This window comes from Prionailurus viverrinus, chromosome B1 (genome assembly GCF_022837055.1).
Source record: "Prionailurus viverrinus isolate Anna chromosome B1, UM_Priviv_1.0, whole genome shotgun sequence".
In the NCBI taxonomy this organism is placed as follows: domain Eukaryota; kingdom Metazoa; phylum Chordata; class Mammalia; order Carnivora; family Felidae; genus Prionailurus; species Prionailurus viverrinus.
Window position 1 is genome coordinate 173,467,942 of NC_062564.1, and position 12,438 is coordinate 173,480,379.

Below are 12,438 nucleotides of genomic sequence, written 5' to 3' on the forward strand. Positions count from 1 at the left end.
GCATGCTTCTGAACTTTTCTCTACTTCCAAAACCAAAATGACAGTTTGGGTTTTTGACTCAAGGAAAGTATTGAAAAAGAACTTGGTAGAAAAAGGCTCTAAAAACTCGGATTCCTTTTTCAGTTTTTGGCTAGTTGTTACCAAATAATTTTTAATCTCTATAACCAGATCTGTCTAGCATGATCTCCATTAATTTGGTTTCTGTGTATTCCAGACTGAAGGAAGGAAAATCAGAATCCCCAGGTCTCAGCAGGATAAACTCCATAATTAGATATTTTTCCTTCTTGGCTTATAAATAGGTTTCTGTGTAGACCTGCACATTATTTTCTTTCTCTGATTTGTTACCCTTTCTAAACAAATGAATGTATCTAACTCAGAGTGGCAAAGCAATCTTCTCTCCCAGGCAATTCCTCTGCTGTATGTTGGATAATGCTAGTTTACTTGGTGATTGTTACTACTTTTGAGGTTGTGTTGTATATAAATAAAAATAAATGGTGTTTTTATAAGGAGACAGATATCCTGGAGGGAGATTCTGAGTGTTCAATTGCCCGTGATTTTCAACTAGGTCTAAGAAATTGGACTTAGATCTGTTTATCATTATCGTATTATACGTTCCTGGGGAGAAGAGAACACAGTTTGCCTTTGGCTTCTGACAATGCAAGAAGAAATTTAGGCTTATTAAAAAATAAGAACAAATGTTAAAAAAGAGAAACAATGATAACTTTATTTGGAATGTTTCATTTGTGCACACTGTGTAGGATTGTAAAATACTTATTTTATATGAGGATGGTCACAGCAACACCTGTTAAAATGATTGTCTTCTGCAAGCAGCTGATGGCATTGTTTTCATCTTTGGCCTCTTTTGCCTTCATTTTCAATAATGTATTGGTGTAGCCTTTGAAATACTAAAGGCTATAGGAGTTTTAAGACAATGAGTTCAGAAGTCCTAGTACAAAGACATAGCACTGCTGCTTTCTGCAGGTTTTCTGCCTTTATCAAGGTAAGAGGACAGAATGCTTTCAGATATGCCTATTAGTTTATAGAACGCCATATTTTTTTTTCTGTATTCTCCTTGATGATCCTCTGTGTTTATAGGAAATACCCCTATGCTTAGGATCCTGAGTTTATTTTTTTTTGGTGTTAGCTTTTCCCATAACTGTAAGGAATATTATTGGGAAGTGCATAAATCATGGAGTACTAAGTAAGTGTCAAATCAGGCAAGCCAGTCTTTTTTCTCTTTTCGTGACTGTATTTCACTAGAATTTCTCCTACTTTCCAAGGGGATTGGAGAGCTATTTATTTTGTGGTTAGTACAGAAAAAGGGGCCTTGTATGTAGTTTTAGCTAGTATGACATAAAATACTTGAAATTTTATTCAGAACACTTCTAGCTTTAAAATCTTTTTTTTTTTTTTTTTTTTTTTTTTAGTTTAGAGATAGTGAAATCTTTTTTTTTTTTTTTAGTTTAGAGATAGCGGGGGGGAGAGAGAGAGAGACAGAGACAGAGACAGAGACACGGGGGGGGGAGAGAGAGAGAGAGAGAGAGAGAGAGAGAGAATGAATGAATCTTAAGCAGTCTCAGAGCCCAACACAGAGCTCTATCCCACAATCTTGGGATTGTGCTCTATCCCACAATCTTGGGATTGTGACCTGAGCCGAAATCAAGAGTTAGATGCTCAACCAACTAAACTACTCAGGAGCCCTCCATATATTTTTAAAAAAATCCATGTGTAATTACATTTTTATTCAGAAATTATGAAAATATTTTTAAAAATATGTCTGTTTGGGTATAGTACATTCTGGATCTATAGCTTGAAGACATTTGTTTTATTGAAGGCTAAATTCATAGAAGTGGAATTACTGGGTCCAATTAATGGGTATACATATGTAAGGATTTGGTACATATTGCAAAACTGTCTTCTATAGATTTTAAACAACTTACTACCATTGCTTGTTATGTATGTGAAAGTCCCATTTCCTTACACCCTTGCTCACAGTCTTTTTAATGTGATAATCTTAGAAATTTTTGATCTCACTAAATTTCATGTTAACCTGTTAGCTGTAAATATTTATGAGATTGCTGGAGAAAGGGTTAAACTAGGGATTGCAAGTATCTACAATACCATTGTTTCCCTTTCTGGGGCTATACCAAATAGCAGTGATTGATCTTGTCTACAGTGAGTTCTTAAAGACAAATACAACATTTTAGATAGTGAGGAAGTTCTTGAGTAATGAGGGAAGAACTGTAACAGAAGAACAGTGATTGACATGGTCCATTTAATTCTGGGATTTTCTGTTATGCTGCTTATTAGCATGGCTGGGTGTAGTGGAAATGGAATGTTACTGCTTTTGGCATTTTTAAAGTGGGGAGAGGGGGATCTAGTAGAGGACTATCATTTTGCAGAGACAATGTAATTTTGTTCTTTCTTCATTAAGGTAATCCCTCGTGCCCAGAAATACAGCTGTTGAACTTAAAGTGAAAATTTCACCAAGTGAAAATTATAAAATTTAATAAGCTCTCAGATGAGGTTAGAAGTCTTATATACACTTATATATACATATTATAAAAATAATATGTTTTTAATTTTGCACTTACTCTCTAAGGGAGATGTATTGGTTGTCTACACTTTGTAGATTCCAGTGTTGTGGTTATTTTTATTAAATTAAAGCCAGGGTATCAGCAGTGTTGGTCTTGTTTTGAATCTTCTTTTAAGGGCACTTTGCATAATTTGCATAATATTTTTTGACTGCTAAGTAGAATAGTTTGTTGAATGCCACTGGTTTGGTTATGCTACAGCTTAACTGAGTCTAGGGGTTTAAAATAAACCAGCTATAAATTGTAAAATATTATTATTTTTAATGTTTATTTTTGAGACAGAGAGAGAGACAGAACTTGAGCCCGGGAGAGGCAGAGAGAGAGAGGGAGACACAGGATCTGAAGCAGGCTCCAGGCTCTGAGCTGTCAGCACAGAGCCCAATGCGGGGCTTGAACTCACGAACTGTGAGATCATCACCTGAGCCGAAGTTGGACACTTAACCAACTGAGCCATCCAGGCGCCCCTAAATTATAAAATATTATTTGGGTTTCTGTAATATAACAATTCATTATGTTGTTATCTTAGAGAAAAAGAAAAGAGTTTCAAATTACATTCTTAGTGGTTATCCGGACTATTATGGGTGATTATTGTGGCTGTTGTACTTTAGTGGAATGGTGATAATGACACCTCTCCTTTGCAAAACCATCTGAATCAGACACCTTTTCCCACATCTGGCAGTGGCAGACAAGGTCGGAGAACAGATATGTGAGTGACTGAACCTGGTCAGCTGGCTGACTCTTGTTAACAATGGTTAAACTGAAATCTAAGTATATAAAGCCTTGGATGTGCTTAGAAAGGTTTACAAATGAAAATTTTAAGATTGAAGGTAGATTGACTATAAATAAAACAAGTATGCTTTAATTAAAATCTTTTGCTTGCAGGTTAAAACCTGCTTATCGTGAAAAACGTAGGTTATTGTAAGCAAAATGTAATTTGTTAAGCTATTGTCGTCTCTCTCTGAATGCAGGAATGAACCTTAACACTTTAGTGTAAATATGTCAGTTTAGCAAACTGATCAAGGGGTAAGATTGGCCCCCATCTTGATCAAGTGCCCACTCCTGGTCCAGTTGTTGGTGGCGAGGAGTATGGAGCCATTTTATAAATTTATTCATGATTATCCAGGCCCTTGGAGGGTAGTGTGAAATGTAAATTCTTTGGAAATTTGTAGTGAATAATTCATTTGTAGAGAATTTGCTTTAAGTGGTGGGTTACTTTTTTTTTTTAATGTCTATATTTTGAGAGAGAGACAGAGTGTGAGTGGGGGAGGGACAGATAGACAACAGAATCTACGGTAGGCGGCTGTGAGATGTCAGCACAAAGCCCGATGCCAGGCTGGAACTGTGATCTGATCCAAAGTTGGACGCTTAACTGACTGAGCCACCCAGGCACCTCTGTAGTTTCATTTTAGTATAAATATAATAATTAGAAAGTAGGGCACCTGGATGGCTCAGTTGGTTAACCATCTGACTCTTGATCTCAGCTCAGCTCATGATCATGGCCCAGGTCATGGTCTCATGGTTCCTAAGATTGAGCCCCATGTTGGGCTCTGTGCCGACAGTGCAGAGCCTCTTTGGGATTCTCTCTGTCCCTCTCTGTCTCTGCCCTTCCTCTGTTTGTGGGCATGCGTGTGCTCTCTCTGTTTCTCTCTCAAAATAAATAATAAACTTTAAACAATAATTAGAAAGTAAGCCTTTAATCCTTTTTGATTTTTTTTACATATGGTGGGTACGTTCCTCTTTGAGGTGGCAACCACGTAGGAATAGCACAGTGCATGGCAAATGCTCTTGGTTGAATGAGGGAGTACTTGAGAGGAAGTGACTCACCTATATGTGGCCTTGCACATCAGACTTATAAAGTGAATTCTCCCACCCACACAGTGACCTGGTCTTCACAATTGCCTTTTAGATTTTTCTATTGGATTTCTTTTGTTATTGGTAATGGCCAATGAAAAGAGCTTTTTATCTTGTGAATCACTGAACCAAAAAAACCCCCCACGTCTTTTAGGCCTTTCTGAGGTACATTGTTGTATCTAAGCATTTTAGAAAGATTAGAAAGCTTAGAAAGACTTTTAAACTAGATGTTTAATGAGAACTTTTTAAAAGAAAGATAAAACGTAACCAAAAAAAGTATTTAATGTCTTATATGAATGGCTAGATATTGCTAGACAGTCCACCTTCAGTATAGAGCTAGACTCTGACGACTTCTTATTACCTCTGCAAATATAACACTAGTTCAAGGCATCACCATTTCTTCTGGAACAACTGTAGCTTCCAAAATGGTCTTCCTGCATTTGTTTTTTCCGCTTGATGGTGTGTTCTCCAAAGGATAAGACTTAAGTTGGATCACTCACTACTCTGCTGAAAATTCTCCAGTGGATTCTCATTCTGAAATAGAACCTAACATTCTTTCCATGATCCCACATGATTTGACCCCTCCCTCTCTCACTGAAACTCTAGTGATGTATCCCCTTCATTCTGTTGCAGTCATAGTGACCTTCAAGCTCACTCACTTTAAGCCTTTTGCTCTTGAGTTTTCATTGCCTGAGGTATCTTCATTTCCAGACTCTATTTTTTTTTTTTTTTTTTTTTTAATTTTTATTTTGGGACAGAGAGAGACAGAGCATGAACGGGGGAGGGGCAGAGAGAGAGGGAGACACAGAATCGGAAGCAGGCTCCAGGCTCCGAGCCATCAGCCCAGAGCCCGACGCGGGGCTCGAACTCACGGACCGCGAGATCGTGACCTGGCTGAAGTCGGACGCCTAACCGACTGCGCCACCCAGGCGCCCCTCCAGACTCTATTTGAATGTTGCCTATCAAAGAGGCTTTCCCTGATGACCATATCTGAAAGAGCACCCCCCTCATTGCTCTTGAAATGTTTCATCCTGTTTTACTTTTTCTTTATAGCAATTTATAATTTGACAGCATATGTTTACTTGTATATCTGTTTCCTCTTCTAGACTTCAAGCTCCATGAAGGCAGGTATTTTGTCTTTTTTAATTCACTGTATAAATACAGTGAATATTTTATTCACTGTAGGTGTCCTCAGTGCCAGCACATAATGGATACTCTGTAAATATTTGTTGAAAACATGAGTAAATAAATCTATTTGTGTCCTCTGGGGTGGTAACTGGTGGAAATGGTTTAATACATATATGGCAGTGGTAAATGTAAGGATGACTGTTGAATTTAGGAGATAGGAAGAAACAAATCATTAGCCTTCCATAGCTCTAGAGTAGTTTTTATAAAGCTGGTGGAAGTGGTTGCTTTATATAATTAGAATCAATGTTTTATTAAGTAATGTTTGGTTATATTCCATTTAAGATGAAGAAGATGACTTTATGTGTAAGAAGGCAGCCTCTAAATCAAAAGAGAATGGAAGATCTACAAATAGTTATCTTGGAGCATCGAATAAGAAAAAGAATGAAGAAAACACTAAGACCAAGAATAAGCCTTTATCACCAATAAAACTTACCCCCACATCAGTGCTTGATTATTTTGGAACCGGAAGTGTCCAACGATCAGATAAGAAGATGGTAGCAAGCAAAAGAAAAGAGGTGAGTGTTTGCATTCAAGCAAGAATATTCAGGATTTGTACCCATTTATTGTTATTAATAAAAGAAATTTGGATGTTGTAAATTGATCAGCATATTTTCTTAATGAAAATAATTTTCCTGTGATTATGGATAAAACATACTGACATCATTTTAGAGGATAAGGAATTTAGCATATTACACATTTATTTTTTTGTATATGAAAGTGGGAAAAGATCATTTAAATCATAGGAATAAATTGAAATGCTTAGAGTTTAAATACTCAGAATGCAAACTTGGGGCATTTGGGTGGCTCAATTGGTTAAGCTTCCAACTCTGGATCTTGGCTCAGGTCATAATCTCATGCTTCATGAAATCGAGCCCTGCATTGGGCTCTGTGCTCTCAGCACAGAGCCTGCTTGGGATTCTCTCTCTCTGTCTCTCTCTCTGTGCCCCTTCCCTGCTTAGTCTCTCTCTCTCTCTCTCTCTCTCTCTCTCTCTCTCTCTCTCTGTCTCAAGAGTAAATAAATAAACATTAAAAAAAGAGAGAGCGAGAGAATGCAAACTCACTTTGCCTTTGACTTTCAGCCAGACAAAATTGGACAGTAAGTTTGTTCCCAAGTGAGGTCGTAAGTATATAACTTACAAACAGAGCTTACCTATGTTATACTTTTGATCTTTGTACTTTGGCTGATGTTGGAATCATTTTCTTCTGAACATTTAGGAAACAAATACACATAAATTACAGTGAAGATAGTCTCCTGAGTTAAAGCCTGCCAAATGGTGTGTGTTTGTTGATTGCATTAGTGCCTCTGTAGGACAAATGTAACCAGTCACACATACTGGTTTGCCAATGTTCTGGACTATTTCTGAAGCCAAGATGTTAGTCTGCAGGTTTTTGGGGTTACTTCTTTTGAACATTACAGTAGAATTAAGTGAGAACCATCTGTTTGTAGGATATTTGCTCATTAGGAAATTGCATGTGGTCAGGGAGTAGCTATGAACATAATCTTCTGGCTGGTGTGCATTGAGACTATTTTATAACTGATAAATTTATTGCTCATTGGTGTATTTAATTAGCTACAATCGAGAAAACGTACTTTATTTTTAACTTAAGGTTTATCTGATCTTGCTTGATTATCTTTGAAATATAGCCTTCACAAAATGTGGATGATTCCAGATTAAATGATGAAGCCATCGCCAAGCAATTGCAACTTGATGAGGATGCAGAGGTATTGACATTTTGTTTAGGTATCATTAACAACTTGATATTGTGCCTTGCTGTTTAGTGTACTCAGGCCAAATGATCAGGATTGTTCTAGTTTAATTTTTTTTTTTTTTTTTTTTTTTTTTAATTTATTTTTGGGACAGAGAGAGACAGAGCATGAACGGGGGAGGGGCAGAGAGAGAGGGAGACACAGAATCGGAAACAGGCTCCAGGCTCCGAGCCATCAGCCCAGAGCCCGACGCGGGGCTCGAACTCACGGACCGCGAGATCGTGACCTGGTTGAAGTCGGACGCTTAACCGACTGCGCCACCCAGGCGCCCCCTGTTCTAGTTTAATTTTGAATTGACTCTCATTGTAAGAGTTATGTGTAAAATAAGTTAAAATCTAATATATAAAAATATAAATTTATTTAAAAAATTTTTTAAAAAGTGTATTTTTATTTTTGAGAGAGAGACAGAGAGACTGAATAGGGGAAGGGCAGAGAGAGGGAGAGAGAGAATCCCAAGCAGGTTCTACACTGTCAGCCCAGAGCCTGATGGGGGGGCTCCAACTCACAAACTGCGAGATCATGACCTGAGCCAAAACCAAGAGTCAGATGCTTAACCAACTGAGCCACCCAGGCACCCCTAAAATTCTAAATTTATGTAAAAGATAAATGATGAGAGTAGGAGATAATTATTTAAAGATTTATTATTAGATTTCTTTGAGTGGAAGCCTCCTTTAGTATAGTTAAAATTAATTTGGTCATATTTTTTTCCTTTTCACTATGGGCAATTTCATCCACTCTTGTGGCTAAAAGTACTATGTATATGCTGATGACCCCTAAATCTGTTCCAGTTCAGAGGGCTCTCGTGAGCTGTAAACTTTTCATATTCATTCAACAAGTATTTATTGAGCTCGTACTGAGTGCATGGCACAGTTCTAAGTGTTAAGGATACTGCAGTTAAAAAAAAATGTCCTATCATTATAACTGCTGTGAAGAAAAGTAAAAGGATAGATAGTTTTGGGGTGATCAGTGGGATTATGAGTGAGAGGGGTTAGGAAGGCCCCTCTGAGGAAGTGACATTGGGGAACAAATGAAGTGATAATGGTGAGGCATGGGACTGACTACCTGGAGGAAGATTTCTAAACAGAGAAAAGCAAGTAGTTTTCTTGAGGTGGAAACATTTGAGTTTGATGCATTTGGAAATCCTGTAAGTCATGACAAGTCTTTGGAACCTACCAAAAGAAATGGTAAGGATTTTGGATTTTAGTCTCTGCCATTGGAGTGTCGAATACAGAAGTGACATGATTTGATGGATCTTAAAATTATTTTGGCTTCTGGGAGGCTAATAAACCATGGTGGAGCAAGAACAAAAGATTAGTTTGGAGACTCTTATGGTTGAGTAGGTGAGAGAAGTTGGCTTGTACCAGGGGTAGTGAGAAGTGGTCATGAAATCTTTATGTGCTTTGAAGGTGCAACCTTTCAGTTGTTGCCGACAGATTGTGTGTAAGGTGTGGGGGAAAGAGAAGATGCAAAGAGGATTCCCAGTTTTTTGCCTTGAGTAACTGGATGAATGGTGATATTATTTATTAAGATGAACACTGGTACAAAGAAATAAAGAATTTTGTTTTGGACATGTTAAATTTGAGATGCCTAATAGGCTTCCACATGGAAATGCAGAGTAGGCGTTTGGATAGAAGAATCTGGAGCTCAGGGGAAAGGTCTAAACTGAAGATGTATATTTGGATCATTAGCATTTGAATGGTGTTTGAAACCAGTGTAACCAGATAAGATCATGGGTAGAGAATGTAAACAGAAAAGAAGTCTCAGGTTTGAACTCTAGGGTACTGTTAAAATTTAGAGGCCAGGAAGAGAAGGAGGATGATCTAACAAAGGGGATTTAAGAAAGTGGCTAGTGAAGTAGGAAAATCAAGAAAGCTTGTTATTTTCTGGAAGCCAAACAAAGAAAATATTTCAAAGAAGAGTGTTCATCTCTATCAAAGGCTCCAGACCTTGATACCTGATGCCTGAACCCCCTTCCTGTTTATTAGCTTAAGTGTCATTTTATTATACTCTCTTAACTATATTAGAAACCCCTCCTATATACTGTGTTGCACCCCATTGTAGCTACTAATGACATTTATTATAATTGTTATTTATGTGTTTTCTTATTGTAGGCTCTAAGTCCATACACCAGGGCTGTTTAGTTTATTTTGCTTTTCTGACATCAGTGTTCATTTTAGTGCTTGGCATAGAAAAAGCTCTTGTTAAATATTGTGAGAGAACAGTATTTCAGTTTTCTGAAATATGTCTGATCACATTTTATTAATTTGGCAGTTACACAGAGTTTGTGTTTTCAAAATCTTTTCCACCTTATTTGATTACATTGAATTACATAGACTGTAAGCAGATAATCCTGATGACTGAAGGTAGCACAAATGGTTTCATTAAAACGGTGAAGTAATTTTTAGGTATATGGCTTCTTGTCTCAAATACTGGAGGCCTACCCCATCCTTTCCAAACTGGCTTTGGTACTTTGTATCACAGTGCCCCTGTTTTCCCATTGCTGTCACATTCTTTTAGAACCTTACTTGGGTAATTTACTCGTCTGTGCGTGAGCTGGGGAGGGGCAGAGGGAGAAGGAGAGAGAATCTTAAGCAGGCTCCACTCCTAGCATGGAGCCTGACATGGGGCTCCACATGGGGTTCTGTCTCACCACTGCGGGATCATGCCCTTAGCTGAAATCGAGAGTCAGATGCTTAAATGACTGACTCACCCAGTGCCCCCCCGCTGATGAATTTCTAATGGGAATATTTTCATTTCTTCTGTTCTGGCTTCTCAAATCCTCTTTACCAGAAGCATACTATAGAGTGTGAAATTTGGGGAAAATGGTAGAGTTCAACCAGAAATCCCTGCAACTGGAGCTTTAGAATTTGAAGCACTTTTCTATGATGAAGATTTTTTCATATTGTTTTTAGTAATTAAATGCTTAGTTCAGTTATAGTAAGTAAATATTTGGTAACAGAATATATTGATGTGCATCTGTCTGGCTTGCTTACAGTTCTGTGTAGCTTAAATTAGTTCATTTTATAAACAAAAGGCTTGGTTACTGTGTTCTCATCAGGCTTCTGCCAATTTCAAAGCCGTTTCTTTTGGATTGAGTAGATTTGGAGGTTCCATCCTTTGAATGATACAAGGAGGCTTTTGTTTGATATTACATTAAACTATTTTATTGTTAAACGGGCGTAAAACCAGTTAGTTTATAAATGAGAAATATAGGGGCACCTGGATGGCTCAAGTCAGTTAAGTGTCCAACTCTTGATTTTGGCTTAGGTCATGGTCTCGTGGTCATGGGATCGGGCTCCATGCTGGGTGTGGAGCCTGCTTGGAATTCTCTCTCCCTCTCTCCTCTGCCCCTCCTCTACTCACACTGTCTCTCAAAAAACAAAAATAAATAAAAATAAAAAGTTATAAATGAGAAATGTATTCCACTGCTACACATTCTTTTCTGGAAGAGTTCCATTTTTCTGCAAATGAAAATACTGGAAATAACAACAAGGCAAGTAGAGTATCTTTATTCTACATGCTGTCTATTACTTTAGCATGTTAGGATGATGAAATAAATTTTCAAAAGTCAGAAGAGATACATCTGAGTTATTAATTGAAAATTGAAGTTTGATGATTATAAGTGATAGTTACACTTGTATATAATAGTATTGTATACAAAGAAAATATATAATTTTCTTTATTTTTTAGATTCACTTTTTTGTTTGTGCCCTCCAGTCTATTGTTTTTCTGTATGGATGAGATTGTTTTCAGAGCTGTTAGTAGAATTCAGAATAAATAAAAATAAGAGACCTGCGGGTGTCTGGGTGGCTCATTTGATTAAGCGTCTGACTCTTTCGGTTCAGGTCATGATCGAATAGTTCATGAGTTCCAGCCCCGTGTTGGGCTCCATGCTGTCATTGCGGAGCCTGCTTGGGATTCTGTCTCTCTCCCTCTCTCTCTGGCCCTGTTCTGCTTTTACTCTCTCTCTCTTTCTCTCTCTTCTCTCAAAATAAATACACTTAAAAAAAAATGGAATAAGAGATCTGTAAGTGTTATATTTAAAAAAACCATAGACTTTCAACTTTGTAAGTGAGACTTTAAAAATATGCTCAATTTGTCTATTTTACCTGCAAAACTAGAAATAAGTATTCTGAAACCTAATTTGGCTTAACGAAACAAATCTGTGATACTGAATATTAAGTGGAAAAAATATTGTAATTTCTGGAAAGTGTTTTTTCCACTTTGAAGTATCATGTATGAAACATTTAAAAACTTTCATTTACAGAAAGAAAAAAGCAACTCATTGTGTTGACACTTTTTACAGCTGGAGCGACAGCTGCACGAAGATGAAGAGTTTGCCAGAACGTTAGCCATGTTGGATGAAGAACCAAAGACCAAAAAGGTGGTGTGTGAGCCAGCTTTTGTTTGCACTCTGAATATACACTGCAGATCAGTGGTCCCTTTCATACCTGTGTATTTGAGGCTCTGGACATACAACCAACCATGAGTAACTTCTAGAAAGAAGCTAAATTATTTTAATTTATAAGAATATTTTGAGGAAGCTCATTGAGAAACATATTCTTGCTCAAGGAAGGTTGATTGAGTCAAAGCCAACCAGAACCGTTCTTCACAAAATAATGAATTACAACTTTTACTTACAGTCTCTCTCACAGGTGGATTCTTATGTACTTGTTCAGAGAATAGCACTTACAGATGTTGCTGAGGAACTTAAGTTTAATAACTCAAATGTTAACTTTTGGGAGCACAATTTTACTATTTCTAATTAGCTAATTTTAAGATCTGTATTAGTCCTAGTCTCAGATAATAATGAGTATATTTTTGGGAATATTTAAAAGCATCAGTGTTTTTTTTTTTTTAAGCACTTTCTCTCCAAAAAATTAGCCTTATTTCCATTGAATCATTCTGTTAATATTGTCAGTATCAATGTTTGACTATTTTAAAAGATTTTAACAGCAGGCAGGTATAAGATAATAAGGAATGGAGGGGAGTTTGTCATTTAAAAAACCTTACTCCACCTTAAAGGCATTCAAATTA

General features: G+C 37.1%; 1 protein-coding gene across 1 annotated transcript in view; it reads left to right on the forward strand.

Moving 5' to 3' along the window:
- RFC1 (replication factor C subunit 1) overlaps window positions 1-12,438 on the forward strand; it is an 86,986-nt gene that overhangs the window by 45,052 nt on the left and 29,496 nt on the right. Inside the window, exons 5-7 of the mRNA XM_047855456.1 lie at window positions 5,916-6,148; window positions 7,279-7,356; window positions 11,708-11,785. Of these exons, the coding sequence (XP_047711412.1) occupies window positions 5,916-6,148; window positions 7,279-7,356; window positions 11,708-11,785 (389 nt within the window). The remainder of the gene's footprint in view (window positions 1-5,915; window positions 6,149-7,278; window positions 7,357-11,707; window positions 11,786-12,438) is intronic.